This window comes from Doryrhamphus excisus, chromosome 11, assembly GCF_030265055.1.
Source record: "Doryrhamphus excisus isolate RoL2022-K1 chromosome 11, RoL_Dexc_1.0, whole genome shotgun sequence".
In the NCBI taxonomy this organism is placed as follows: domain Eukaryota; kingdom Metazoa; phylum Chordata; class Actinopteri; order Syngnathiformes; family Syngnathidae; genus Doryrhamphus; species Doryrhamphus excisus.
Window position 1 is genome coordinate 17,221,008 of NC_080476.1, and position 23,993 is coordinate 17,245,000.

Here is a 23,993-nt window from a genome sequence, read left to right on the forward strand (position 1 = left end):
TTCAAACACTGCATTTTTTGTCATTTTTGGGTGCTTCTCAGGCCCCTAATGCGTGTGTGTGAGGTTTCCCGTGTTTTTTTCACCAGAAAAGTGCATTAACAGCAAGTTGAAAAAAAATTAAAAAACGACATACTAACCCCTTACGTTTTTTGTCAAAAATCATCAAATTCAAACACTGCATTTTATGCCGTTTTTGGGTGCTTCTGGGGCCCCTAATGCGTGTGTGTGAGGTTTCCCGGGTTTTTTTCAGCAGAAAAGTTCATTAGCAGCAAGTTGAAAAAAATGAAAAAAAACGACATACTAACCCCTTACGTTTTTTGTCAAAAATCATCAAATTCCAACACTGTATTTGATGCCGTTTTTGGGTGCTTCTGGGGCCCCTAATGCGTGTGTGTGAGGTTTCCCGTGTTTTTTTCACCAGAAAAGTGCATTGGCAGCAAGTTGAAAAAAATGAAAAAAAACGACATACTAACCCCTTACGTTTTTTGTCAAAAATGACCAAATTCAAACACTGCATTTTATGCCGTTTTTGGGTGCTTCTTGGGCCCCTAATGAGTGTGTGTGAGGTTTCCCGTGTTTTTTTCACCAGAAAAGTGCATTAGCAGCAAGTTGAAAAACCTGAAAAAAAACGACATACTAACCCCTTACGTTTTTTGTCAAAAATCATCAAATTCCAGCACTGCATTTTATGCCGTTTTTGGGTGCTTCTGGGGCCCCTAATGCGTGTGTGTGAGGTTTCCCGTGTTATTTTCACCAGAAAAGTGCATTGGCAGCAAGTTGGAAAAAATGAAAAAAAAAAACGACATACTAACCCCTTACGTTTTTTGTCAAAAATGACCAAATTCAAACACTGCATTTTATGTCATTTTTGGGTGCTTCTCAGGCCCCTAATGCGTGTGTGTGAGGTTTCCCGTGTTTTTTTCACCAGAAAATGGCATTGGCAGCAAGTTGAAAAAAATGAAAAAAAACGACATACTAACCCCTTACGTTTTTGTCAAAAATCATCAAATTCAAACACTGCATTTTTTGTCATTTTTGGGTGCTTCTGGGGCCCCTAATGCGTGTGTGTGAGGTTTCCCGTGTTTTTTTCAGCAGAAAAGTTCATTAGCAGCAAGTTGAAAAAAATGAAAAAAAACGACATACTAACCCCTTACGTTTTTTGTCAAAAATGACCAAATTCAAACACTGCATTTTATGCCGTTTTTGGGTGCTTCTTGGGCCCCTAATGAGTGTGTGTGAGGTTTCCCGTGTTTTTTTCACCAGAAAAGTGCATTAGCAGCAAGTTGAAAAACCTGAAAAAAAACGACATACTAACCCCTTACGTTTTTTATCAAAAATGACCAAATTCAAACACTGCATTTTATGCCGTTTTTGGGTGCTTCTGGGGCCCCTAATGCGTGTGTGTGAGGTTTCCCGTGTTTTTTTCACCAGAAAAGTGCATTGGCAGCAAGTTGGAAAAAATGAAAAAAAAACGACATACTAACCCCTTACGTTTTTGTCAAAAATCATCAAATTCCAACACTGCATTTTATGCCGTTTTTGGGGGCTTCTGGGGCCCCTAATGAGTGTGTGTGAGGTTTCCCGTGTTATTTTCACCAGAAAAGTGCATTGGCAGCAAGTTGGAAAAAATGAAAAAAAAAAAACGACATACTAACCCCTTACGTTTTTTGTCAAAAATGACCAAATTCAAACACTGCATTTTATGTCATTTTTGGGTGCTTCTCAGGCCCCTAATGCGTGGGTGTGAGGTTTCCCGTGTTTTTTTCACCAGAAAATGGCATTGGCAGCAAGTTGAAAAAAATGAAAAAAAACGACATACTAACCCCTTACGTTTTTGTCAAAAATCATCAAATTCAAACACTGCATTTTTTGTCATTTTTGGGTGCTTCTCAGGCCCCTAATGCGTGTGTGTGAGGTTTCCCGTGTTTTTTTCACCAGAAAAGTGCATTAACAGCAAGTTGAAAAAAATTAAAAAAACGACATACTAACCCCTTACATTTTTTGTCAAAAATCATCAAATTCAAACACTGCATTTTATGCCGTTTTTGGGTGCTTCTGGGGCCCCTAATGCGTGTGTGTGAGGTTTCCCGTGTTTTTTTCAGCAGAAAAGTTCATTAGCAGCAAGTTGAAAAAAATGAAAAAAAACGACATACTAACCCCTTACGTTTTTTGTCAAAAATCATCAAATTCCAACACTGTATTTGATGCCGCTTTTGGGTGCTTCTGGGGCCCCTAATGCGTGTGTGTGAGGTTTCCCGTGTTTTTTTCACCAGAAAAGTGCATTGGCAGCAAGTTGAAAAAAATGAAAAAAAACGACATACTAACCCCTTACGTTTTTTGTCAAAAATGACCAAATTCAAACACTGCATTTTATGCCGTTTTTGGGTGCTTCTTGGGCCCCTAATGAGTGTGTGTGAGGTTTCCCGTGTTTTTTTCACCAGAAAAGTGCATTAGCAGCAAGTTGAAAAACCTGAAAAAAAACGACATACTAACCCCTTACGTTTTTTGTCAAAAATCATCAAATTCCAACACTGCATTTTATGCCGTTTTTGGGTGCTTCTGGGGCCCCTTAATGCATGTGTGTGAGGTTTCCCGTGTTTTTTTCACCAGAAAAGTGCATTAGCAGGAAGTTGAAAAACCTGAAAAAAAACGACATACTAACCCCTTACGTGTTTTGTCAAAAATCATCAAATTCAAACACTGCATTTTATGTCGTTTTTGGGGGCTTCTGGGGCCCCTAATGAGTGTGTGTGAGGTTTCCCGTGTTATTTTCACCAGAAAAGTGCATTGGCAGCAAGTTGGAAAAAATGAAAAAAAAAAACGACATACTAACCCCTTACGTTTTTTGTCAAAAATGACCAAATTCAAACACTGCATTTTATGTCATTTTTGGGTGCTTCTCAGGCCCCTAATGCATGTGTGTGAGGTTTCCCGTGTTTTTTTCACCAGAAAAGTGCATTGGCAGCAAGTTGAAAAAAATGAAAAAAAACGACATACTAACCCCTTACGTTTTTTGTCAAAAATCATCAAATTCAAACACTGCATTTTATGTCGTTTTTGGGTGCTTCTTGGGCCCCTAATGAGTGTGTGTGAGGTTTCCCGTGTTTTTTTTAACCAAAAAGTGCATTGGCAGCACGTTGAAAAAAATGAAAAAAACGACATACTAACCCAACAGGCGAACGCCCGGCCGGTCCCAACGGGCGAACGCCCGGCCGGTCCCAACGGGCGAACGCCCGGCCGGTCCGAATGGGTGAACGCCCGCCAGCTGGTCCCTGCGGGCGAACGCCCGGCCAGTCCTAACGGGCGAATGCCCGGCCAGTTCGAATGGGTGAACGCCCGCCGGCTGGTCCCCACGGGTGAACGCCCGGCCAGTCCCCACTGGTGAACGCCCTGCCGGTCCCAACCGGTGAACGCCTGGCTGGTCCGCACGGGTGCACGCCCGGCCGGTCCGAATGGGTGAACGCCCGCCGGCTGGTCCCAACCGGTGAACGCCCGGCCAGTCCCACCGAATGAACGCCTGGCCGGTCCCAACAGGTGAATGCCCGGGCGGTCCGAATGGGTGAACGCCCGCCAGCTGGTCCCCACGGGTGAACGCCCGGCGGGTCCCAACGGGGAACGCCTAAATAAAAACCAAAATAAAACTAAAATCATGCTGTGTGGTAAGACACGTACGAGCAAATACAAATAAACAGTGCAGACATTGAAAAGTTGAGGGAAATTATATTTCTGGGAATCATAATAGATGGAAATATTAGCTGGAAACCTCATAGAAAAAATATAAAACATAGAGTAGGGAGAAATATTTCAATATTGAACAAAATATATTAAGAGATTTGGGGTAATAACTATAAAAACAATCTTCACTGGCTAAATGTACGATACCAATATTGATGAATACACAACATGAGACCCCCCCCCATAATTCCCAGTCCACAGGTCATCACATGACCACGTTTTGGTTCTAGAATGAGACCGACTTGCTCTTTTTGTACTTTTGTCGTTTTTTTTCTTTCTTATTCAAGATTTGACTTTGGGGCGGCGTCATGAGAGAGAGAGGCTGCATGAGCTGCATGGCGCCACGGGGGACGGAGTACGAGAAGACGGATGAGGACTGGTAGACAACAGGCTGAGATTGGAATACCAGAGGGGGCGGCAGCACCACGGAGATGGGTGACATGGGGACAAGTGATGTGGTGACAGGGGATATGGGGACCGGTGACATGGGGACAGGTGACATGGGGACAAATGACGTGGTGACAGGTGATGTGGGGACTGGTGACATGGGGACAGCTGATGTGGGGACTGGTGACATGGGGACTGGTGATTGTGGGTTATGGACACTTCTGTCATGCTGCCCATGTTCCAGACTGTGCCTGCAGGGGACAGTCGTGGATGCCACTTGGTCCCTCACATTTCGGGAGACCTCCTGCAGGACTCCGCCGTCATTGATCTGCAACGCCACCGACAGGAGCTGCACGTCTTCGCTGAGCTTCTGACTGATCTCCTGGAATTTGGACTCGTGTGCGTTGGCGTTGAAGAAGCCGACGGCGCTGTTGACGTTGGAGATTTTTTTCACCAACTCCATGGCCCTGGTCAGACTCTGGATGAGCTCCAGGAGACAGGATCTAACGTTGTCAGTGACACGCTCGGGCTGGTGTTTGAGGCTCATAACCATTTGCTCCAGGAGACGCACGCGCTGGGATACTTGCTTGCAGCGTTCCTTGTTGGACTTGGCCGTCTTCACTGCCTGGTAGATGCTCCAACATATCCCCAGGACGTGTTCCAGGACGTCAAATGCCACCTGGGACACACAAAGGTAAATCCACACCTCAAACTTATCAAGCAAAACAAGCCAAATAGTGGTATGTGTAATTACCGTACGTAGAGTTAGCATAGCATAGATCGGTAAAATCCGTTCATCTACAGTAGGGAATGAACGGTTACACAAAATGTCACACACTGGAAATAGCACGCTTATCCGAGCCACCCCCCCCTCCCGGATGACTGAGACCCTCGCCCTATCTCTTAGTCCTATGTACATTTGTTCTCTTCCTGCTTTCCTAATATAGTTTAAGGTTTTGTTTGTTTGTTTTTTATTTTAAAATTTTTTGTCACCCGCTCCCCACGGGCGAACGCCCGACTGGTCCCAACCGGTGAACGCCCGGCTGGTCCCAACCGGTGAACGCCCGGCCAGTCCCAACGAATGAACGCCTGGCCGGTCCGCACGGGTGCACACCCGGCCAGTCCCCACGGGTGAACGCCCGGCCAGTCCCAACGGGTGAACGCCCGGCCGGTCCCAACGGCTGAACGCCCGGCCGATCCCAACGGGTGAACGCCCGGCCAGTCCCAACGGGTGAACGCCCGGCCGGTCCCAACGTGCGAACGCCCGGCCAGTCCCAACAGGTGAACGCCCGGCCAGTCCCAATGAATGAACGCCTGGCCGGTCCCCACGGGTGAACGCCCGGCCGGTCCCCACGGGTGAACGCCCGGCCGGTCCCAACGGGTGAACGCCCGGCCGGTCCCAACGGGTGAACGCCCATCGGCTTTTCCCAACGGGTGAACGCCCGGCTTGTCCCAACCGGGAACGCCTGGCCAGTCCCAACGAATGAACGCCTGGCCGGTCCCAATGGGCAAATGCCAGGCCGGTCCCAACGGGCGAACACCCGGCCGGTCCCAACGGGCGAACACCCGGCCGGTCCCAACGGGCGAACACCCGGCCGGTCCCAACGGGCGAACGCCAGGCCGGTCCCAACGGGCGAACGCCTGTCCGGTCCGCACGGGTGAACGCCCGACCAGTCCCAACGAATGAACGCCCGGCCACCAGGTGCTCACCCTTGAGCCCCGCCCCTGTTCCTTCAGGGTTAGGCCCTTGTATCCAACGTCCGGACAAGGTGTGTTCCCTCCTCTTGCCCGTCACCTCGCACCTGTTTGCCTTGGAAGACCCTACCAGGGTAATATAGCCCCAGACACCCCTAGGGTCACTTGGGCACTCAAACCCCTCCACCACAATAAGGTGGTGATTCCAGACCTTCATTCATTCATTCATTTTCTACTGCTTATCCTCACGAGGGTTGAGGGGGGTGCTGGAGCCTATCCCAGCTGTCTTGGGGCGCGAGGCGGGGTACACCCTGGACTGGTGGCCAGCCAATCACAGGGCACATATAGACAAACAACCATTCACAATCACATTCATACCTATGGACAATTTGGAGTCGCTAATTAACCTAGCATGTTTTTTTGGAATGTGGGAGGAAACCGGAGTACCCGGAGAAATTGAACCCTGGTCTCCTAGCTTCGAGGTCTGCATGCTAACCACTCGACCGCCGTGCAGCCCGTATCCAGACCTGTCCAGTTATATAACATAAAGTAGCCTCCAATCAGGTCGTGTACTCACACCAAAGGCTTCAGGGTCCATGTCTGTAGTTCCGGGACCCGGATTCTGCAGGAAGTGATGAGATGAAAAGCCATATGAGGAAGTGGTTTTTGACTGTTCATTGGTCCCAGACACAATACCAGGATCCAGAATTTCCACGTAGTTAGAACATAACTTTAACATAGCTTTAAGACGTTATTATTAGATCTTAGCTAATCTCAAGCTAATTGAATGTCTGATAATAATAATAGGGGAAATACTTTCGAGTAGTCCATGTACAGCTTGCAGAGCAGCACAGCCAGGATTATGTAAACATCTGGCAACACAAGCGAGTGAGTTGCCAGCTATTTAAAGACTAAAGGCTGCGTTGATTTCTTTTTAGCACGCATACACGTTGTGTACTAAACTATCTCCCAAGTTTACACAATGTCGTCATATAGGGAAACAATCGTTTACATTCTGATCGCTCACCTTCGCTGCCGTTCTGTCTGCTTCTGCTCACCTCCTGCTGCGTCGGTTCTGGTCTACGCAATGAAAAATATGTCCAAGTATGAATTGAGAGATGCAGACACAGCGGCCACACCTCCCAACACTTCCTGCTTCTCAGTCATGAAGTCGTCTGACATGTTTGCGTTCCAGTGGGAGGACCATCAGGTACCTGCTGGAACATCATAGCGCTCCTCACAGAGATGGCCAAGGGTGAAATCGAACTCGGGTCTTTTAGCTGTGTGGCCTGCTCTGCGCGCTTACCACTCGGCCCACCACGTAACATCTAACAGACACACTTTCACTTTGTTTGTATTCATTCCTGCTGACGTTTTTACTGAGGGTCATTGAATGCCTCAGGAGACATCTTGGTTTTACTGTCGCCATCTGGTGGTGAAATAGAGAAGTGCAACAGAGTTAATGTCAAGCTTCTTAGGCCACATTCAGTTCTATTTTAAGAATTTGCTGCACAGTGTTAGAGTGGTTAGCACACAGACCTCACAGCTAGGAGACCCGAGTTCAATTCCGGTTTCCTCCCACATTCCAAAAACATGCTAGGTTAATTAGCGACTCCAAATTGTCCATAGGTATGAATGTGAGTGTGAATGGTTGTTTGTCTATATGTACCCTGTGATTGGCTGGCCACCAGTCCAGGGTGTACCCCGCCTCTCGCCCCAAGACAGCTGGGATAGGCTCCAGCACCCACAATAAATGAATGAATGTGGCAAACTGCACTCTTATTTTGAAGGACAGTCATGGAAGTGTGTTGACTTAACAGGAAGTGGTGTCAATAAATATTTAGAATGTAGACCCGGAAAAAATGTAACCGTGCTTGCTAACCAATCAGATCATTGACCCCGCCCACCACACCCATCAAACAGATGATTGATGGGTGTGGGATGATTGACATTTATCTCAAATGTTCAATATTTATAAATTTTAATTGTAGAAAAACAAACGAGATGGACGCTGTGCAGCTCGTCATCGTTTTCAGCATTCGCGGCCGTCAGCGTCCGTCCTGCTGACGAAGAGCCTCTTGAGGAAGACGAGCTGCAGGTACCCCGAGGCGACCACCAGGACACTGAGCGCCGCAGACCACCGCGTGACGTAACGCGAGTTGGACAGCAGCAGGAAGTAGTCGGCGCTCCTCCTCATGCGGCCATAGTTGTAGTAGCGGAACATGTGGAAGACGTGGTTCTCCACCTTGTGGGCGGAGTCCTGGGAGGCATCAAAGCAGACCAATCAGATTCTGTTTGGGGTGTCGTCGGCGGAGGTCAGGACGCGGGAACCTCGATGATGCTCAGGGTGCTGTTCAGCTGTTTGGCCACTTCCTGTTTCCCGTCGTCGTTGCTGTCGGCGACCGGGCGGCGCTCATCGTAGTAGACACCGAAGCTGAGGAAGACCTGCATGGTTCCCAAGCGGTTGTGGAAGTTGCTGAAACACATCTGGTAGAACCCTGATGCCCACAGATACAAGAAGATGAATCAAAAATGATTGAACTGGCCCCGCCCCTTCCTGCCTAATATGGCAGTCCAACACGTACCTGTCTCCTTGGCCTCAAAGTCCACCTGACCGATGGCGTCGTCCACGCTGGACAGCAGAAGACCGCTTGGAGCGTTGACGGTGACGGACAGGTGCCTGTCATGGCCGATGCCCGTCACCCACTGGACCTGCAGGGAGTAAAAAAAACAAAAAAACATGATAAAGCATTTTTTTTTGCCACAGTTTGACCCTGTAACAGACTATTTCTATTGACTCACCGCAAAGCTGAGGTAGAACTTCTCACCCATGTGAGCGAAATTCCAGAAACAGTCCATGCCGGCGGCGGACAGCACCACAGAGAAGTCGTACTGGTCGGCGCCCCAAAACAGCTCCTGGTCCGTAATGTTGGCGTGGGGGGCTGTCAGGGGCCCCCCACGGGCGGCACTCTGGAACGCGAGAACGAGGACCAAGCAGAGCGTGTGCTGCGTCATGTCTCCACTGTGACTTCCACTCAGCAAATGATTAACAGTGGGAACGTTCTGGGAACGCTATGGGAACGCTGGGGCGGCCCCACAGCTGGACCGGATGCTGATATGAACACCCCGTCCCCTTTAAATCTCCAACTATCAAAGTTTTCCTTTCAACGGGAACATGTGACAAAATTGTACTATTATTTATTTCAGGTGTCAATCAACTAAGACACACCCACATCAACACTGATGGCCACCAGGGGGCGGGACCCAGGAGAAAAGCCGCCATCCGTTATTTCCTGCTCTCGGTGAGTACCAGTTAGTTAGTCAACAGTAAACACCCCAGTTTCATGTAGAGGAGGGCCACGTCTTTCCCATGATGCAATTCTTCCATGTGCGCACACACACACGCATGCACCCGAGTAAACAAATGTCTAAGGGGACCTATTATGCTTTTTCCATATGTGTTGTTTCTAACTGTCTCCCTGTGACATCACAAGGAGCCGGGCTACCTATTGTGTGTAACTGCTCTATAGGAGTCCACAACTCAATACAATACAATCTCCTTTAAGACCAAACACTACAAAGGAACTGCTTTTACACCTGGACGGGGGCGTGTCTCGGTCATGGGCGGTGAAACTCTAAGGGGCGTGTCTTGGGTATGCTGTATCACTGGAGGAGGGCGTGTCTTGGCAACGGGGAAAGTCACTGGAGAGACTCGTCACTGCAAAGGGGTGTGGCTTCGCAATGGGGTGTGTCCGTGGAGAGGGGAGTGTCTTGGCTATGGGGTGTGTCCCTGGAGAGGGAGGTATCATCTGAAAGGGGTGTGTCCCTGGGGAGGGGTGTGTCTTGGCCATGGCGTGTGTCCCTAGGGAGGGGTGTTTCTTGGCTATGGGGTGTGTCCCTGGAGAAGGGTGTGTCTTGGCCATGGGGTGTGTCCCTGGGGAGGGGTGTGTCTTGGATATGGGGTGTGTCCCTGGAGAGGGGTGTGTCTTGGCCATGGGGTGTGTCCCGAGAGAGGGAGGTATCATCTGAAAGGGGTATGTCCCTGGAGAGGGGTGTGTCTTGGCTATGGGGTGTGTCCCTGAAGAGGGCGGTATCATCTGAAAGGGGTGTGTCCCCGGGGAGGGGTGTGTCTTGGATATGGGGTGTGTCCCCGGAGAGGGGTGTGTCTTGGCCATGGAGTGTGTCCCCGGAGAGGGGTGTGTCCCTGGAGAGGGGTGTGTCTCTGGAGAGGGGTGTGTCATCTGAAAGGGGTGTGTCTTGGCTGTGGGGTGTGTCCCTGGAGAGGGGTGTGTACCCGGAGAGGGTGGTCTCATCTGAAAGGGGTGTGTCCCTGGAGATGGGTGTGTCTTGGCTGTGGGGTGTGTCCCTGGAGAGGGGTGTGTACCCGGAGAGGGTGGTCTCATCTGAAAGGGGTGTGTCCCTGGAGATGGGTGTGTCTTGGCTATGGGGTGTGTCCCTGGAGAGGGGTGTGTCATCTGAAATGGGTGTGTCCCGGGAGAGGGGTGTGTCCCTGAAGAGGGCGGTCTCATCTGAAAGGGGTGTGTCCCTGGAGATGGGTGTGTCTTGGCCATGGGGTGTGTCCCTGGAGAGGGGTGTGTCCCTGAAGATGGCCGCTTCTTTGCCAATGGCCGTAACAATGGCAGCTCCATGAGTGTGCACGTGGCGGTCAAGTTGGTCATGTGACTGACGTGACGACTCAGCAGGCCCGTCAAATGTGGAGTTGTCCAATGACATCACAGCAGAGTGCGACATCCCTTTCGTGAGCCGGCGTGTTGCGTTGCCATCACGGCGTGCTGACGGCGAGTCCTCTCCAGAAGCCAGCGTGCGCCACCGAGGTAGGGGCCGCTCCCTCGGATGGGGGCCGCTGATGTCCACCGTTCGAGTCCCCTGCATGGACACAAATCATCCAAATAGTGTGTTACGTATGGTCCGCTACGAGCTAATATGCTAATATGCTAATGTGAGTCATGAACCTGCGTGCGGACAGCCGAGCGATACAAAGGACTGCAGGAGCCTTTCTTTGTCTTCTGAATCCTGAACATGAGTCATATTATTCCAAGAGACTCGTTCAGGGAGGGGGGGTGGTAGTGGGGGCGGGGCCTACCTGCTAGCGTTGACATTGTGTCGAGCGGCGTGGTCACTGGTCCTCAGGTGCTGGACGAAGGAGTGGGCTGCAGAGAGACAACGGTGAGGCAAAGTGACGACACGTTTTAAAGCGTGTACTCCATTACCCAGAGTGCCTTTGGGCACGGAGAGAAGCTTGATGGGCTCGTCGTCTGGGGAAAGTCCAGACGCTTTCTGCAGCGCTCGCAGGATTTCTGTGTTCTTCAGACGCAAACAGGAAATCATCTATTGTCATATCGACCAATAAAAACCTGTCGCTATGACGACACGGAACGGCGACGCCACCTTCCCGCCGAGCTCGTAGGCGCTGTCCAGCGGCGTCCTCTGCCTCTTGTTCCTGACTTCGGGGGAGGCTCCACCCCTCAGCAGAAGCTCCACCAGCGCCGGGTGTCCGCCGCGAACCGCCTCGTGGAGCGCCGTGTTTCCCTGATTGTTGGCCACGTTCACCAGCGCCTGGCTCTGGGGGTCACATGACCGTGATTGCCCGCCCCCAACCCGACCCCGGGATAAGCAAAAGAAGATGGATGGATCGCTCACCTGGATGAGAGTTGTGGCAGCGTCCAGGTTGCCATGGAGACAAGCGTGTATCAACGCCGTGTTGCCATAGTGATCCTTCTTATTCAGCTTGGCGTTGCACTCCAGCAGGAACACCACCACCTGAACACACCAGTATGTTAAAGCCTCTGGCTGTCAATCATGTCTCACACGCGCCCCGCCCACCTGCATGTGGCTGTTCCGGCTCGCCAGGTGAAGGGGCGTGGCTTTCTGGTTGGTGCGCCCGTTGACGCTGGCCCCGTGGCGGACGAGGAGCGCCGTGAGCTCGGCGCGGCCGTGCATGGCGGCCACGTGGAGCGGCGTGAAACCGTCGGCGTTACAGCTGTTGACGCCCAGCGTGCCCGCCTGCGCCGCCGACAGCTGCAAGACGCGCACGTGATGAGCGACCATGAAATGTCCACGTGCACGCTCTGTTCCGTCAAATCACCTTCTGAGCCGGTGCGCACGTTGGACACTGGCACAGAGGGTGGCACAGCAGTTCCTCGGATGACTCCTCCCCTTCCTCCTTCTCGTCTTCATCGGTCCACTCCAGCAGGTAGCGCACCTGAAGCGCACACACACACATTAGAGCGCATCCAGACGTCACTCATCCCGATGTGTCTTCTCACCATTTCCAAGTCGCCATCTGCGACGGCTCGTAGCAGCTTCTCCACCTGTCAATCACAAAACCCCGTCACCATGGCGACAGGCAGAGATTTCAATGTTTGTATCGTGTCGTCAAGTGTCACCTGCCGATGTCGCGCGAGCACTGGTTCGGCTCGGGGCTCGCAGCCCGTGGAGGAGGTGCTGGACTCGGACGAGCGCCGGCTGCTGCAGTCTGACGCCGCAGGAGAAACGCCGGGTGCACACTGACACACATCACACTCATCACACATGTTGACACGGACACATGACATGGAAACAAATGGAGACGTCGTCATGACTCACGTTCACGCCATGTCCGCCACCCCTGCACAGCTGGCCGCTGGGCGTCGACTTTAGCAAAGTGAGGACCTGCAGAGCAACAAAGGATGCAGTTTAAGCTTTGATGACCTCAGCTGATCTGAGGTCAGATTGAGTCAAACACTTGTTGTGAATAACAGTAGCTAATCACATGACTAAAAGGCTACAGGACACCATTTAGTGATTGGCTTTCATGACGCGTCGAGACTTGTGACAAGTCACCACTCATGAAGAGTCAGCTCTCATCACGAGTCACCACACATCATGAGTCACCACTCATCACTCCTCATGGGTAACCACTCATCACACGTCACCACTTGTAACGAGTCGGCACTCATCATGGCTAACCACTCCTCGAGTCATCACGAGTCACCATTCATGACGAGTCACCACTCATCATAGGTAACCAGTCCACATGAGTCACCACTCATCACGTTTCACCACTCATGACAAGTTGCCACTCGTCACGAGCCAGCACCCATCATGAGTCACCACTTTTCACAAGTCACCACTCATCATGAGTCAGCACCCATCACGAGTCACCACTCATCACGAGTCACCACTCATCATGGGTAACCACTCCACATGAGTCACCATTTGTGACGAGTCACCACTCATCGCTGGTTACCACTCGTGACAAGTCACCACTCCTCATGGGTAACCACTCCTCGAGTCACCACTCGTGACGGGTAACCACTCCACATGAGTCACCACTCGTGACGAGTCACCACTCATCACGGGTCGCCACTCATCACCACTCCAAATGAGTCGCCACTCATCATGGGTAACCACTCCACATGGAATGGAATGGCCTTTATATCACCATTCGTGACGAGTCACCACTCATCACGGGTCACCACTCGTGACAAGTCACCACTCCTCATGGGTAACCACTCCTCATGAGTCACCACTCATCACGAGTCACCACTTATCTTGGGTAACCACTCCTCGAGTCACCATTTGTGACGCGTAACCACTCCACATGAGTCACCACTCATCACGAGTCACCACTCATCACGGGTCACCACTCATCACGGGTCACCACTCATCACGGGTCGCCATTCATCACGGGTAACCACTCATCACCACTCCAAATGAGTCACCACTCCTCATGGGTAACCACTCCTGAGTCACCACTCATCACGAGTCACCACTTGTGACGAGTCACCATTCATCTTGGTAACCACTCCTCGAGTCACCACTTGTGACGGGTAACCACTCCACGAGTCACCACGAGTCACGGGTCACCACTAATGACAAGTCACCACTCATCATGGGTAACCACTCCACACGAGTCACCACTCATCACAAGTCACCACTCCTCATGAGCCACCAATGAGCTTAAAAGGAGTGTGAAGTGAAGCAGCAGCAAGAAAAGATTGCCATTGTTTCCAAATCAACTGGTACTTCCTTTGGACCGCCACAATAAGATAACCAGAAACAAAACACATTATAATGGGACTAAATGTCATTTGTGGTTCAAACTCCTGGCCCTTTAAGAAGAAGTGCATTGTGGGACATGGAGTGTTGTGGTCTCAATTGTCTGTAGACTGTCTTCCTGTTGTGGTCGTGGCTTGCTGGTTGCAAGCTACTAGCTAAACAATCCCAACCGTACAACTTCAATGGCTAGCATCAGCTATTGCGCACTTGCCTTGGAGTTGAGCGCGCAGTGGAGCGGAGTGTCTTGGTTCTTGTTGAGCACGTTGACGCTGGCGTTGTTCTCCAGCAGAACCTGGATGATGCCCTCGTAGCCCCAACGCGACGCCACGTGCAGCGCCGTGTCGCCTTTGTCGTTGTGCACGTCCAGGCTGCACGTTTGGAAGTCGTAGTAGACCAGCGCCTTCACGCACTGGCGTCGAACCGGAAACGACAACATCGATGACGTTGTTGATGATGAAATGATGTTGCCGGATGCGGAACCATGTGACTCACGTCCTCGTGTCCGTACATGCACGCCAAGTGTAGGGGCGTGTTGCCGTTGTTGTCCTGAGCGTTAGCATCGGCTTTGTAGTGCAGCAGCAGCAGCTACACAACATAAACACAACATTGATTACACTCATATGTGTGTGTGTGTGTGTGTGTGTGTGTTTACCGTGACTCCCTGGTATCCCTTTTGACACGCCAAGTGTAGCGGCGTGAGTGTGTGGTAATCCGTGGCATTGACCGGTGCTCCTTTGGACACCAGCAGGTCAATCATCTGAGCCTGACCTACAACACACACACACACCTTTAGACAAATGTGTGTGTGTGTGTGTGTGTTGTTACTCACCACAGACGGCGGCGACGTGCAGAGGCGTATAACTGCGGTCATCCCTGGAGAACGGTGTTATAATGGACGGGTCGTTCAACTTCCTTTGACAATTTAAAAAAAAAAAAGTGTTAGTGGGGATGGGATGGGACGCCCGTGTGAATCATAACGTGTCAACGTCTGACCCCGACAGTTGGAGATCACAGAGATGGCAGGAGCAGAGCGGGTGACACGTGCGTCCGTCCTCTTCGCCTGCGGCGTCGCCTTTGCTCAGCAGACGCTCCACCTCGACCTCGCTTCCGTTTGCGATGTGCTTGCAAGGTAATGAAACAAAACACATTGTGTGATTGTGATGGTGATTCCACAGGGATCAACGCTTGGTCCCCTTCTGTTCAATATTTACATGCTATTTACATATTACCATTATATTCTATTTACATTTACATTGGCGACATCTTTGATCAAACATGAGATTCTGATTATGTTGATTATGCATTTTGCATTTGCTCTCTGGTTCTACCATATCTTACTTATTGTGTGGAAATATGGGCTAATAACTATAAAAGCAATCTTCACTCATGAAATGTACTGGTCTGTAACCAGTCATGATGTACTACTATATATACTATATCACTATACTGACAGTTAGTTACTATGGTACCCATTATGTCATTGGATGGTCATATCACCTCATAAAAATATATATATATATATTTTAATGAAAAAAAAAAAAGTAATAATTTTTTTTCATTAAAATATATGGTTGACAAAAAAAATTAAATTAATATTTTTTTTATAAAAAAACAATATTAGGAAAGCAGGAAGTGAACAAATGTAAAAAAAATGTAATTTTTTTTAAATTAATTTTTTTTTTTTAATAAAAAAAATATATTGGAAAAGCAAGACGTGAACAAATGTAACACCTACTGATCGTAAAACTGCTATACATCACTATATTGACAGTTACTATGGTACCCATTATGTCATTGGATGCTCATATCACCTTGTACTTCGGTACGTGACAAAAAAAAATTATGAAAAAAGAATCTTTAAAATTTTTTGTTTATAATTAAAAAAATAAACTTAAACTATATTAGGAAAGCAGGAAGTGAATAAATATAACAGTTACTGCTTGTGAAAGTACCAGATGGAGGGGTAGGATTTAATAAGCTTTGCTTCTTCCTACTCCTTTTGGACATGTGGAACTGGGAACTGATTATGGGATGCATTCAATTGTAATCTGATGCATGTTCAAATGATATAAAACCATTACCATTACCAGATGTTGATATGTTCTTGTGTGTCTCATACGTTTGTGGTGCTTACCTGAAACAGACAGCTGATGGGTGTGGCCGTGCTCTGAACCAGAAGACTCACATTCTGTGTCATCTTCACCTTGTTGTTAACCTCGACACAACCCTGACGACACCAAACATGGACCAAATTCGCATCTGTGTGTGTCTGTGTACGCATACGCCAATGCTTCTCAATGATTTTCTTAAGCCATATAATAAAATACAGTCGTCTCAAAACGGTAACAGTCTGGCTAACGTTTCTAATGGGACGCCAGCCTCTGCACACATTGTTGCTAAATCTCCAACCAACTGTAATGCCTGTGTTTGTTATGTTGTTATGTTTGTTAGATGTAGTCACCCATGCCATTCTTACTGCATATGTTGACGTGACACTCTTGTTTAGCTGGGACTTCATCAGCTGGGATAGGCTCCAGCATAGCCAGGATAAGAAAAAAATAGAAAATAGATGGATGTAGATGTTTCCATTTTTTTTGTTAAATTGTATTTTTAGAGGCTGCACAGCGGTCGAGTGGTTAGCGCGCAGACCTCACAGCTAGGAGACGCGGGTTCAATTCCACCCTCAGCTATCTTTGTGTGGAGTTTGCATGTTCTCCCCGTGCATGCGTGGGTTTTCTCCGGGTACGCCGGTTTCCTCCCACATTCCAAAAAAAACATGCTAGGTTAATTAGCGACTCCAAATTGTCCATAGGTATGAATGTGAGTGTGAATGGTTGTTTGTCTTTATATGTGCCCTGTGATTGGCTAGCGGATTGGCAGGAAATAATGTTTAATTACAAGAAAAAACAAAAAAATATCGCCTTGATTGTTATATAAAATAAAATTAAAATAAAAAAGAAAATAAAATAAAATAATAAAATAATAAAATAAAATAATAAAATAAAATTAATTAAATTGAAAAATTAGAAAATTTGAAAATTAAAAACTTAAAAAAAATGTAAAAATTAAAAACTTAAAAAAATTTTAAAAATTAAAAATTAAAAACAATTAAAAAATTTTAATAAAATATTTATACAATAAAGTAAAAAAAACAACTTAAATTATATTAGGAAAACAGGAAGTGAACAAATGTTGTATATACGACATATCGTGATATATCGTATCCTATCGTGAGCCTAGTATCGTGATACGGATCGTATGGCCAGATTCTCGCCAATACCCACCCCTACTCTACATCATTGTCTTATCATTACAAGAATCTATGAACGAAAGCCTCTCGCGTCCCCCCTAGGTGGACCCGCCCCACTATTTGAGAAGCACTGGTGTAAGCTAACATCGGCGTGTGTGTTAGTTTCTGTTGTTGTCAAGGTGACCATGACACATAACAACATAGTGACGTACAGGCAGGGTGTGGTTGAGTTTCCCCAGGTTGATGTACTCCACCGCGGCCTCGAAGGTACTCAGGCAGTAACTCAGCTCATCTTTGCCGGAGTGACTGAAGCAGAAGTTCTTCATGTAGCTCAGGTTGGCCATCCTGCAATGTAGCGGTCACACGTTGGGAGCATCTGGGAAAGGTACCAGACAACCCCCCCCCCCCTCTCTCTCTCTATCTTTGTGCTCACCAGTTAGGGATGTCCATCTTGACCAGCAGGTAGAGGATGACGGTGAGGAGGTCATCTGCACACACGGCTTCGATGCTGACTGCAACACACAAACAACATACGCGGTGAGCTAACGCCATGACGACCCTTCAAATGACTTAACTGGCCAGCAGACAAACACAAATTAGGAGCGGCTCGTACCATTGTGCAGGATAACAGGGGGATGATTGTTGAGACCAGTATATTGAATTAGCGACACAAAGTGAACAACATGACACAGAAACACGCGTGATTGGATTATATTAGATTATTAAATTACTATTAGCCTTTATTTGATGTTTTCTTCTTATGCAAATTTGGATCAGTGGGACCAGAGCAGGAGGGGATAGAAAGGAAGAAAAAAACAAAAGACAGAGGGGGAATTCAGGGACAATACAAAGACCTCACAGCTAGGAGACCAGGGTTCAATTCCACCCTCGGCCATCTCTGTGTGGAGTTTGCATGTTCTCCCCGTGCATGCGTGGGTTTTCTCCGGGTACTCCGATTTCCTCCCACATTCCAAAAACATGCTAGGTTAATTAGCGACTCCAAATTGTCCATAGGTATGAATGTGAGTGTGAATGGTTGTTTGTCTATATGTGCCCTGTGATTGGCTGGCCACCAGTCCAGGGTGTACCCCGCCTCTCGCCCGAAGACAGCTGGGATAGGCTCCAGCACCGCCACAACCCTTGTGATGATAAGCTGTAGAAAATGAAAGAACCCTAAGACAGCTGGGATAGGCTCCAGCACCCCAGCAACGCTCATGAGGACAAGCGGTAGAAAATGAACAAACCTTTAGACAGCTGGGATAGGCTCTAGCACCCCCGCAACCCTCGTGAGAACAAGTGGTAGAAAATGAACAAACCCTAAGACAGCTGGGATAGGCTCCAGCACCCCCGCAACCCTCGTGAGGACAAGTGGTAGAAAATGAACAAACCCTAAGACAGCTGGGATAGGCTCCAGCACCCCCGCAACCCTCGTGAGGACAAGTGGTAGAAAATGAACGAACCCTGAGACAACTGGGATAGGCTCCAGCACTCCTGCAACCATCATGAGGACAAGCGGTAGAAAATGAACAAACCCTGAGAAAGCTGGGATAGGCTCCAGCACCCCTGCAACCCTCATGAGGACAAGCATGAGACAGCTGGCATAGGCTACAGCACCCCCGCAACCCTCGTGAGGACAAGCGGTAGAAAATGAACAAACCCTGAGACAGCTGGGATAGGCTCAAGCACCCCCGCAACCCTCGTGAGGACAAGTGATAGAAAATGAACAAACCCTTAGACAGCTGGGATAGGCTCCAGCACCCCGGCAACCCTCATGAGGACAAGCGGTAGAAAATGAACAAACCTTTAGACAGCTGGGATAGGCTCCAGCACCCCCGCGACCCTTGTAAGGACAAGTGGTAGAAAATGAACGAACCCTAAGACAGCTATTGGTGTAATGATGGTTTCCATGACTACATTCATCATCCCAGGCCGAGGGTCATGACACATGTTAAGAAATCTTTTTCATCTGGCGGGATCTTGTGACAGCCCTGATTGACTGTGATCTCTTACCCGTGGATGCGGCGGTGCGCGTGGCCGTCAGGGCGACACGGTGCAGACACAGGAGTTTGAACAGCGGAGACGTCTGCTGGTTGAGTCGACTCAGCTCTCGTTTAGCGCGAGGCAAGTTGATGCTGTAGAACAACAAAGATGGCACTGGACTCGGTTAGCATGAAGCTTTTGCTAGCAGTCCTTGCTGGAAACATTGGAATGGTAATGGTAATGGTAATGGTTTTATTTCATTTGAACATGCATCAGATTCCAATTGAATGCATCCCATAATCAGTTCCCAGTTCCACATATCCAAAAGGAGTAGGAAGAAGCAAAGCTTATTAAATCCTACCCCTCCATCTGGTACTTTTACAATCAGTAACTGTTACATTTGTTCACTTCCTGCTTTCATAATATAGTTTAATTTAATTTAATGTTATTTAATGTTGTGTTATTTAATGTTATTTAATTTAATGTTATGTTATTTAATTTAATGTTATTTAATGTTATTTTATTTTGTTATTTATTCAATGTTATTTAATGTTATTTTATTTAATGTTATTTTATTTAATGTTGTGTTATTTAATGTTATTTAATGTTATTTAATTTAATTTTATGTTATTTAATGTTATATTATTTGTTATTTAATTTTATTTTGTTATTTTATTTGATTTAATGTTATTTTATTTAATGTAATGTTATTTAATTCAATGTTGTTATTTAATGTTATTTTATTTAATATCATTTTATTTAATATTTTATTTTATGTTATTTTATTTTATTTAAAGTTATTTAATGTTATTTTATTTAATGGTATTTTATTTTATTTAATGTTATTTAATTTAATGTTATTTTATGTCATTTTACGTTATTTTACGTTATTTTACGTTATTTTACGTTATTTTACGTTATTTTACGTTATTTTACGTTATTTTACGTTATTTTACGTTATTTTACGTTATTTTACGTTATTTTATTTAATTGTTATTTAATGAAAAGCGGAAAATGAATGAATGTATGAATGTTATTTCATTTAATTTCATTTTCTTTTTTTGTCACGTACTGAAGTACGAGGTGATATGACCATACAATAACATTATCGCTACCACAAAAGGTACCAAAGGTAAAAGGATTGTAAAAGGAGGGAAAAAAATCGAACAAAAAATCGAATCCATCCGTACTGGAACAACAGTGGATCGTTCATGAAGGCACCACATTTGACGAAAACTCACCTGAACTCGGGTTTGACTCCAAAGTCTTTGTGCTGGAGGTCTTGCAGACTCCTGGTGGTCTTGTTGAAGGCGGCATCCTGTTGGAAGACACAGACCTCAATGACTACCACCTCCAACCGAGTCCTGCCGGCTTGCCGGGTCCTTACCTGGCTGGCTTCAAGCGTGCCCACCAGGTTGAAGATGAGCTGATGAATGCCGTGATGAAGGTAGACCTGCGAGAGAGGAAGTCATGTGACCGTGCTCGGCCAGTCAAGAGCAGGGACGTAAAGGTCAAGTGTTGACTACCTCCACCGCTTGTTTCAGCACACGCAGTTGGACTTCCTGCTTGGCCAGAACCTTCTGCATATAAACACAAACAGGGAAACGTCGCCCATGAGCAAAGAAGCCGGAATTGACCTGACACTTGTTCTACTTACCAGACGAGAGTCTCTCAGCACACACTGAAGACATCGAGTGTACAGGCTGTGGACTAAGTCCTACCAAAGGAAAGAGTACTTTGACTATATATGGGGGAAAAAGCAAGGCATTGATAAAATCATCTGGAATAACAAAGACAGACGACTCCCACACTTCATCTTCCAAGCCTCCTCCCTCATCTAACCCCAAACTTGACGTACCACTTCCACAAGACATGGGAGGAGACATTTTTTTTCATTCAAAAGAACCTCAAACAATGCAAAACGATGAGCCAATTCAAGAAACAATACAAGCAGTTGATGTTTGCTAAATACAAGGATGAAGAGTCTTGAACCAGTCATGATGTGCTATATATATCACTATATTGACACTTACTATGGTACCCATTATGGCATTGGATGCTCATATCACCTCCTACTTTGACAAAAAATAAAAAATAAAATAATTTAATTTAAAGTAATTTAAGTTTTTTTTTTATTAAATTTAAAAATTAAATTAAATGACTTATTATTTTTTAAATTTAATTTAAAATAATTAAAGTTTTTTAAATTTAATTTTAAAATGTAATTTAATTATTTTATTTTATTATTTTTAAAATAAAAAAATAATTTAAAATAATTAGTTTTTTAATTAAATTAAATTTAATTATTAAATTAAATTTAAAATAATTTAAGTTGTTTTATATTAAATTTAATTTATTTTAAAATGTAATTTAATTATTTTATTTTATTATTTTTTGTCACGTACCTAAGTACAAGGTGATATTGAATTAAAAATTTAATTTAATTAAAATTAAAATTAAATTAAAAAAATAAAATAAAATAATTACATTTAATATAAAGTAATTTATTTTTTAAAATTAAATTTAACATTTTAATTTAATTATTTAATTTTATGATTTTAAAAATTACAAATTTAATTTAAAATAATTAAAGTTTTTTTATTAAATTAAATTAAATTCTTTTATTTTATTATTTTTTGTCAAGTACTGAAGTACAAGGTGATATTGAATTAAAAAATTAATTTAATTTAATTTATTAAAAACCTAAACTTTATTAGGAAAGCAGGAAGTGAACAAATGTAACAGTTACTGATTGTAAAAGTACCAGATGGAAGGGTAGGATTTAATAAGCTTTGCTTCTTCCTACTCCTTTTGGACATGTGGAACTGGGAACTGATTATGGGATGCATTCAATTGTAATCTGATGCATGTTCAAATAAAATCATTAATTTTAACCATATTAATTCAACATGCCATGGTTGACTACATGCAGTGTTAAGGTAATCTAATGTAATATCTCATCATTACTGACACTTACTGGCCACAATATCACATACAGCATAACTTGTTGATTATTTTTCGGCTATTAATAATCTATAGTCAACCATGAAAAAACATTATAGAGTTATGAAAATGTCTTATTAAGTTTACTTGAGTTACTTGCTAGTAAACACTTTCCCTTCCATAATCAATAACAATAACAGGAAGCAAAATGGGAATGGGACCGAGCCCAAAAAGAGAGAGAGAGAGAAATGTTTACTATGTGATGTCGGAGTCCTTTCTTCTCATGGTCCTTGAAGGCCTGACGGAAGTTCAGGATCAGCTTGTCCAACTTGTTGATGTAGCGCCCCAGGAACTCCTTGATCTCCTCCAGGCTCTTGGGGTAGTACGCCTCCGAAGAGCCGAGTTCGGCCGAGCCTGGCGCCGCCTCGACGGGCCGCGAGATGCAAAGGATGCTGTAGCTCTGCTCGCGCTCATTGTAGAAGGTCTCCTCGAAAAGGATGGGAACGGACGAGCCGGATCCCAGCAGGACCTGCCTGTCGTGGATCCTGACCTCCTGCCGAATGACACGTAAGTATATGAGAACACGTCCAGTACTGTGGTCCAGCTGATGAATGGGGTGCTAAGATCCAACCTTTCCATCGGCGGTGTGGTAGCGCTCCTCCACAGGCTGCAGCACGTAGCTGTCAAAGTGACAGTCGGATAGGGCGCTAGCACCTAAACTGACACAGCACGGAACCAGAACCTGCAGAGAGTCATTTGGTAACCAGGTTGGAGCTGGACAAATTTCTATGTCTTATTTCCTCTTATTATGTCTACTATATTGGGTAATAGGAGTGTAAAGGTGATTATAGGGGTGCTATTTCATATCTAGAGGGCTCTAATCATGGTAAAAAGTGGATCTAGAAGGTGGTAAACAGGTAATGCATGTCTCATTTTCCCTTACTGTGTCTACTATATTGGGTAATAGGAGTGTAAAGGTGACTATAGGGGTGTTATTCCATGTCAAGAGGGCTCTAATTATGTTACAAAGTGCATTTAGATGTTGTAAACATGTTTTCTATGTCTTATTTCCTCTTATTATGTCTACTATATTGGGTAATAGGAGTATAAAGGTGACTATAGGGGTGTTATTTTATGTCTAGAGGGCTTTAATGGTAAAAAAATGTATATTTAGAAGGTGGTATACATGGTTTCTATGTGTTATTTTCTCTTATTATGTCTACTATATTGGGCAATAGGAGTGTAAAGGTGACTATAGGGGTGCTATTTCATATCTAGAGGGCTCTAATCATGGTAAAAAGTGGAGCTAGAAGGTGGTAAACAGGTAATGCATGTCTACTATATTGGGTAATAGGAGAGTAAATGTGACTATAGGGGTGTTATTCCATGTCAAGAGGGCTCTAATTATGTTACAAAGTGCATTTAGATGTTGTAAACATGTTTTCTATGTCTTATTTCCTCTTATTATGTCTATTATATTGGGTAATAGGCGTATAAATGTGACTATAGGGATGTTATTTTATGTCTAGAGGGCTTTAATGGTAAAAAATTATATTTAGAAGGTGGTATACATGGTTTCTATGTGTTATTTTCTCTTATTATGTCTACTATATTGGGTAATAGGAGTGTAAAGGTGAATATAGAGGTGTTATTTCATATCTAGAGAGCTCTAATCATGGTAAAAAGTGGATGTAGAAGGTGGTAAACAGATAATGCATGTCTCATTTTCCCTTACTATGTCTACTATATTGGGTAATAGGAGTGTAAAGGTGACTATAGGGGTGTTATTTTATGTCTAGAGGGCTTTAATGGTAAAAAACATTATATTTAGAAGGTGGTATACGTGGTTTCTATGTGTTAATTTCTCTTATTTGTCTACTATATTGGGTAATAGGAGTGTAAATGTGACTATGTGACTATAGGGGTGTTATTTCATATCTAG

General features: G+C 45.7%; 3 protein-coding genes and 1 long non-coding RNA gene across 6 annotated transcripts in view; 1 reads left to right on the plus strand and 3 right to left on the minus strand.

The window, feature by feature from the left end:
- Nucleotides 1-3,676: 3,676 nt before the first annotated feature.
- LOC131138525 (uncharacterized) lies at nt 3,677-7,343 on the minus strand. Of its 2 annotated transcripts, XM_058087505.1 has the most exons (4): nt 6,845-7,343; nt 6,395-6,439; nt 4,291-4,801; nt 3,677-4,260 (listed from the first exon to the last, which is right to left on the minus strand). In XM_058087505.1, the coding sequence occupies exons 2-4, from the start codon at nt 6,413-6,415 to the stop codon at nt 3,962-3,964; spliced, it is 831 nt and encodes a 276-aa protein (XP_057943488.1). In that variant the 5' UTR covers nt 6,416-6,439; nt 6,845-7,343; the 3' UTR covers nt 3,677-3,961. The 2 variants fall into 2 exon arrangements, with proteins under 2 accessions (XP_057943488.1, XP_057943487.1); XM_058087504.1 differs by having other exon boundaries at nt 3,694-4,801; nt 6,845-7,316.
- A 362-nt stretch (nt 7,344-7,705) lies between these two features.
- tmed6 (transmembrane p24 trafficking protein 6) lies at nt 7,706-8,839 on the minus strand. Its single transcript, XM_058087506.1, has 4 exons — nt 8,620-8,839; nt 8,403-8,529; nt 8,149-8,315; nt 7,706-8,077 (listed from the first exon to the last, which is right to left on the minus strand). The coding sequence occupies exons 1-4, from the start codon at nt 8,830-8,832 to the stop codon at nt 7,850-7,852; spliced, it is 735 nt and encodes a 244-aa protein (XP_057943489.1). The 5' UTR covers nt 8,833-8,839; the 3' UTR covers nt 7,706-7,849.
- Nucleotides 8,840-9,504: 665 nt separating this feature from the next.
- The window catches only part of ankrd27 (ankyrin repeat domain 27 (VPS9 domain)), an 18,090-nt gene continuing 3,601 nt past the window's right edge, over nt 9,505-23,993 (minus strand). Inside the window, exons 3-29 of one of the 2 annotated variants that reach the window (XM_058087499.1) lie at nt 22,683-22,793; nt 22,308-22,604; nt 20,766-20,825; nt 20,635-20,688; nt 20,496-20,561; nt 20,350-20,426; nt 19,139-19,260; nt 18,930-18,968; nt 17,562-17,640; nt 17,341-17,473; nt 16,013-16,105; nt 14,872-14,999; nt 14,708-14,790; nt 14,531-14,646; nt 14,371-14,463; nt 14,090-14,287; nt 12,424-12,489; nt 12,225-12,344; nt 12,105-12,149; nt 11,924-12,040; nt 11,662-11,856; nt 11,479-11,598; nt 11,227-11,400; nt 11,049-11,142; nt 10,922-10,988; nt 10,791-10,851; nt 9,505-10,704 (exon numbers count right to left, since the gene is read on the minus strand). In XM_058087499.1, coding sequence (XP_057943482.1) covers nt 9,517-10,704; nt 10,791-10,851; nt 10,922-10,988; nt 11,049-11,142; nt 11,227-11,400; nt 11,479-11,598; nt 11,662-11,856; nt 11,924-12,040; nt 12,105-12,149; nt 12,225-12,344; nt 12,424-12,489; nt 14,090-14,287; nt 14,371-14,463; nt 14,531-14,646; nt 14,708-14,790; nt 14,872-14,999; nt 16,013-16,105; nt 17,341-17,473; nt 17,562-17,640; nt 18,930-18,968; nt 19,139-19,260; nt 20,350-20,426; nt 20,496-20,561; nt 20,635-20,688; nt 20,766-20,825; nt 22,308-22,604; nt 22,683-22,793 — 3,996 coding nt within the window. In that variant the 3' untranslated portion in view covers nt 9,505-9,516. The remainder of the gene's footprint in view (nt 10,705-10,790; nt 10,852-10,921; nt 10,989-11,048; nt 11,143-11,226; nt 11,401-11,478; nt 11,599-11,661; nt 11,857-11,923; nt 12,041-12,104; nt 12,150-12,224; nt 12,345-12,423; nt 12,490-14,089; nt 14,288-14,370; nt 14,464-14,530; nt 14,647-14,707; nt 14,791-14,871; nt 15,000-16,012; nt 16,106-17,340; nt 17,474-17,561; nt 17,641-18,929; nt 18,969-19,138; nt 19,261-20,349; nt 20,427-20,495; nt 20,562-20,634; nt 20,689-20,765; nt 20,826-22,307; nt 22,605-22,682; nt 22,794-23,993) is intronic. The other variant, XM_058087500.1, reaches the window with a different exon arrangement.
- LOC131138528 (uncharacterized) overlaps nt 17,572-23,993 on the plus strand; it is a 15,060-nt gene continuing 8,638 nt past the window's right edge. Inside the window, exons 1-3 of the long non-coding RNA XR_009132101.1 lie at nt 17,572-17,665; nt 22,422-22,618; nt 22,705-22,818. This is a non-coding gene — a long non-coding RNA (uncharacterized LOC131138528). The remainder of the gene's footprint in view (nt 17,666-22,421; nt 22,619-22,704; nt 22,819-23,993) is intronic.